Genomic DNA, 4,747 nt, shown 5'->3' with positions numbered 1-4,747 from the left:
GAGACGGAGTTTCGCTCTTGTTACCCAGGCTGGAGTGCAATGGCCCGATCTCAGCTCACCGCAACCTCCGCCTCCTGGGTTCAGAAAATTCTCCTGCCTCAGCCTCCTGAGTAACTGGGATTACAGGCATGTGCCACCATGCCCAGCTCATTTTTTGTATTTTTAGTAGAGACGGGGTTTCACCATGTTGACCAGGATGGTCTTGATCTCTTGATCTCGTGATCCACCCGCCTCGGCCTCCCAAAGTGCTGGGATTACAGGCTTGAGCCACCGCGCCCGGCAGATCTAAAACTTTCAACTGACGTGATACTTAATGGAAACGGTTTGGCCAAAAATAGAAAGAAATTTGCTTTAGAGATCTAAAAACAGGACAGGCATGGTGGCTTTGGGAAGCCGAGGCAGGCGGATTGCTTGAAGTCAGGAGTTCGAGGCCAGTCTGGCCAACATGGTGAAACCCTGTCTCTACTAAAAATATAAAAATTAGTGTTTGCAGCCGCCGCCAGGCCGCTGTTGCTCTCCAACGCCAGTGCTGCCTCCTGCTCACCGAGCTCCAGCCAAAGGAGAAGTGGGATAAGTAAGGAAGTCTCTATACATGGCTCGTATAAAGTGCACTGCCCACAAATCGACCAGTGGTAAAACACCCAGGAAGAAACTGGCTACAAAAGCCACTGGCAAGAGTGCACCCTCTATTGGAGGGGTAAAGAAGCCTCACTGTTACAGTCCTGGTACTGTGGCACTCTGTGAAATTAGATGTTATCAGAAGTCCACTGAACTTCTGATTTGCAAACGTCCCTTCTAGTGTCTGGTATGAGAAATTGCTCTGGACTTTAAAACAGATCTGCGCTTCCAGAGCGCAGCTATCAGTGCTTTGCAGGAGGCAAGTGAGGCCTATCTGATTGGCCTTTTTGAAGACACCAACCTGTGTGCTATCCATGCCAAACATGTAACAATTGTGTCAAAAGACATAGAGCTAGCACACCACATATGTGGAGAACGTGCTTAAGAATCCACTATGATGGGAAACATTTCATTCTCAAAAAAAAAAAAAATCTCTTCTTCCTGTTATTGGTAGTTCTGAATGTTAGATATTTTTTTCCATGGGGTCAAAAGGTACCTAAGTATATGATTGTCAGTGGAAAAATAGGGGACAGAAATCAGGTATTGGTAGTTTCTCCATTTTCATTTGTGTGTGAATTTTTAATATAAATGAGGAGACATAAAGCATTAATGCAAGTTAAAATGTTTCAGTGAACAAGCATTGTAATAATACTGTTTTTTTTCTTTAGATGGAGTTCCCTTCTGTCACCCAGGCTGGAGTGCAGTGGCACGATCTCGGCTCACAGCAACCCCCACCCCCCAGGTTCAAGTGATGCCTCGGCCTCCCGAATAGCTGGGATTATAGGTGCCTGCTACCAACCCTGGCTAACTTTTGTATTTTTAGTAGAGATAGGGTTTCACCATGTTGGCAGGCTGGTCTTGAACTCCTGACCTTAAGTGATCTACCCACCTCAGCCTCCCAAAGTGCTGAGATTACAGGTATGAGCCACCACACCCGGCTGCACTGAAATACCTTCTAAAGGGCTGGGCTTGATGGCTCACGCCTGAAATCCCAGCAGTTTGGGAGGCTGAGGCAGGGGGATCACAAGGTCAAGAGATTGAGACCATCCTGGTCAACATGGTGAAACCCCGTCTTTACTAAAAATACAAAAATTAGCTGGGTGTGGTGGCATGCACCTGTAGTCCCAGCTACTTGGGAGGCTGAGGCAGGAGAATCACTTGAATCCAGGAGGCAGAGGTTGCAATGAGCCAAGATCGTGCCACTGCAATCCAGCCTGGTGACTGAGTGAGAAAATGTCAAAAAAAAAAAAAAAAAAAAAAAAATCTTCTAAAGAAGATATTGGTATGCTATACTGTGTTTTCTTCTTGGTATCCTTTCACCATGCTAGATAAACTTAATGTTAGGTGAAAATCTATTATGTCCTGTGAGTTGAACCGTCTGAATTTCAGACAATTAGTGGCTATATACTTTTAATTTTGTTGTTGTTTGGTTGTTTTTGTTTTTTAAGAGACAAGGTCTCACTCTGTTGCCCAGGTTGAAATTCAGTGGCACTAACATTGCTCACTGCAACCTTGCATTCTGGGCTAAAGTAAGCCTCCCATCTCAACCTCCCAGGTAGCTAAGACTACCGGTATGCAACACCACATCTAGCTAATTTTTTTAATTTTTGTTTTTGTTGTTGTGGGTTAACAATTTTTTTTTTTTTTAGAGACAGGATCTTGCTCTGCTGTCCAGGCTGGTGTGCAGTGGTGTGATCATATCTCTGTGAGTTCAAGTTAAGCCTAAAACTCCTGGGCTCAAGTGATCTTCCTGACTCAGTAGCTGGGACTACAGGCATACCACTATGCCTGGCTAATTTTTAAAATTTATTTGTGGATACATGATCTCACTCTGTTGCCCCTGCTGATCTGAAACTCCTTGCCTCAAATAGTCCTTCTACCTCAGCCTCCCAAAGTGTTGGGATTACAGGTGTGAGCCACTGCACCCAGCCTTAACTCCTTTTTTAACTGTGGTAAAATTTGTCATCTTAACCATTTTTCTTTCCTTTTTTTTTCTTTTTTTACACTGTTTACCAACTGAAAAACCATTTTTGAAGTATACAGTTCAGTGGCATTAAGTACATTAACACTGCTGTGCAGTCATTACCACTATCCTCTCGCAAATATTTTCATCTTCCCAAACTGAAACTCTGTACTCATAAATGTTACCATGTTACTTTTTATAATAAATATATATATATAAACTTTTTTTTCCACTGCAACAGTCTACCCAAATGATATATATAAACTTTTAAAGCTAAAAGCCACTTAAGAGAATCAAAACTCACCTATAATCACTTTTTTGTTATGTGACTTTTTAGTCTCTGCTCTAATTCTTACACATTTTGGTTTATTATTATTTTATTTTATTTCTGAGACAGAGTCTTGCTCTATCGCCCAGGCTGGAGTGCAGTGGCATGATCTCGGCTCACTGCAACCTCTGCCTCCTGGGTTCAAGCAATTCTCCTGCCTCAGCCTTCCAAGTAACTAGGATTATAGGCACACACCACCATACCTGGCTAATTTTTTTGTTTTCAGTAGAGATGGGGGTTCTACCATGTTGACCAGTCTGGTCTCGAACTCCTGACCTCAGGTGATCCACTCACCATGGCCTCCCAAAGTGCTGGTATTACTGGCGTGTGCCACCATGCCTGGCCAATTTTTAAGTTCTATAACTTCTACTAATATGTAATTTGGCTAAAGCTGGAAGGATAATCCTGCATGCTGTTTAGACTAATATATATATATTTTAAAAGAGACTAATATATATGGAGTCAGATGCTTCATTTATAAGAAAACCATAATGATTTCTGAACATCTGCATTAGCTTAATGTTTCATCAAGTCAAATGATGAACATTTAATAAGTTCTTGGCATGGTTCTAGTATTTTACATGTAGTATTAACTTTTTTACTCTTTATAATAGCTCTATAAAGTAGGTTCTATAATTATCCCCATTTTGAAGATGAGTAAACAACTTTTGATATTTTAGGTAATTTCCCAATATCATCTCACTAATAAATGATGAAGCAGGTTTCAAACCTGGACAACCTGGCTCCAAAGTCCATGCTCATAATCACTATGGTTTTATTATCCTCAAATATATGAGTTGCAAAAGAACAAGTACTTACTCTTTTAGAAAAATGCCCCCAAAAAGAAAGCTATATATAAGTCTGCATTTAGTGATTTCCAGAAGCCTAGAGTTATTTATCTCACAAAAAGCAAAGATCAACTACTTGATTTTTGTCTGTGAAACTTATTCTTAAGACTGATTATTAAGGCATTAAGAAACTTAATAGGTAATATTACCTTTGAATAACTTGTTGATGGATATTTTTCCAGTTTTCCTTGTCTGAATCCGTTCCTAATTTAGGGTCCAGGGTCTTCAGAGCAACACCAGCAACATTCACCCCACTCCATAAGGGCACTAAAAAATATAGATCTCAAAATAAACTCTTCTTCCCAATATTGCAACAGGAGTTTGAGCTCAGTGTTGTTTTTTTAAGTTAGGCTGCCACCTGATATGGTTCAGATGTTTGGCCCTTTCAAATCTCATGTTGAAATTGTAACCCCTAGGGTTGGAAGTGGGAAGTATGTGATCATGGGCGCAGATCCCTCATGAATAGCTTAGCATCATCCCCCTGTTTATGAGGGAGTTTTCACTCTGAGTTCATATAAGATCTGGTTGTTTAAAATTGTATGGCACCTCCTCTCTCTTGTTACCGCCCTCACCATGTGACACATCTACTCCTCCTTTGCCTTCTGCTATGATTGTAAAACTTCCTGAGGCCCTCATCAAGAGCATATGTTGGAGCTATGCCTGTACAACCTGCAGAGGCACAAGCTAAATTAAACTTCTTTTCTTGGTCGGGTGCAGTGAGTCATGCCTGTAATCCCAGCACTTTGGGAGGCTGAGGCGGGTGGATCATGAGATCAAGAGATAGAGACCATCCTGGCCAATATGGTGAAACCCCATCTCTACTAAAACTACAAAAAAAAATTAGCTGGGCATGGTGGCGCATGCCTGTAGTCCCACCTACCCAGGAGGCTGAAGCAGAAGAATCACTTGAACCCAGGAGGCAGAGGTTGCAGTGAGCTGAGATCGAGCCACTGCACTCCAGCCTGGCGACAGAGCGAGACTCCAAAAAAA

General features: G+C 41.9%; 1 protein-coding gene across 1 annotated transcript in view; it reads right to left on the bottom strand.

Annotated features, from left to right (window-relative positions):
• The window catches only part of LDHC (lactate dehydrogenase C), a 46,835-nt gene that overhangs the window by 10,088 nt on the left and 32,000 nt on the right, over nt 1-4,747 (bottom strand). Inside the window, exon 5 of the mRNA XM_017525864.2 lies at nt 3,907-4,024. Coding sequence (XP_017381353.2) covers nt 3,907-4,024 — 118 coding nt within the window. The remainder of the gene's footprint in view (nt 1-3,906; nt 4,025-4,747) is intronic.

Source organism: Cebus imitator, unplaced genomic scaffold, assembly GCF_001604975.1.
Source record: "Cebus imitator isolate Cc_AM_T3 unplaced genomic scaffold, Cebus_imitator-1.0 Scaffold39, whole genome shotgun sequence".
NCBI lineage: Eukaryota > Metazoa > Chordata > Mammalia > Primates > Cebidae > Cebus > Cebus imitator.
The sequence above is the reverse complement of the archived record's forward strand: the minus strand, read 5'-3'. Positions and strand labels throughout refer to the sequence as shown.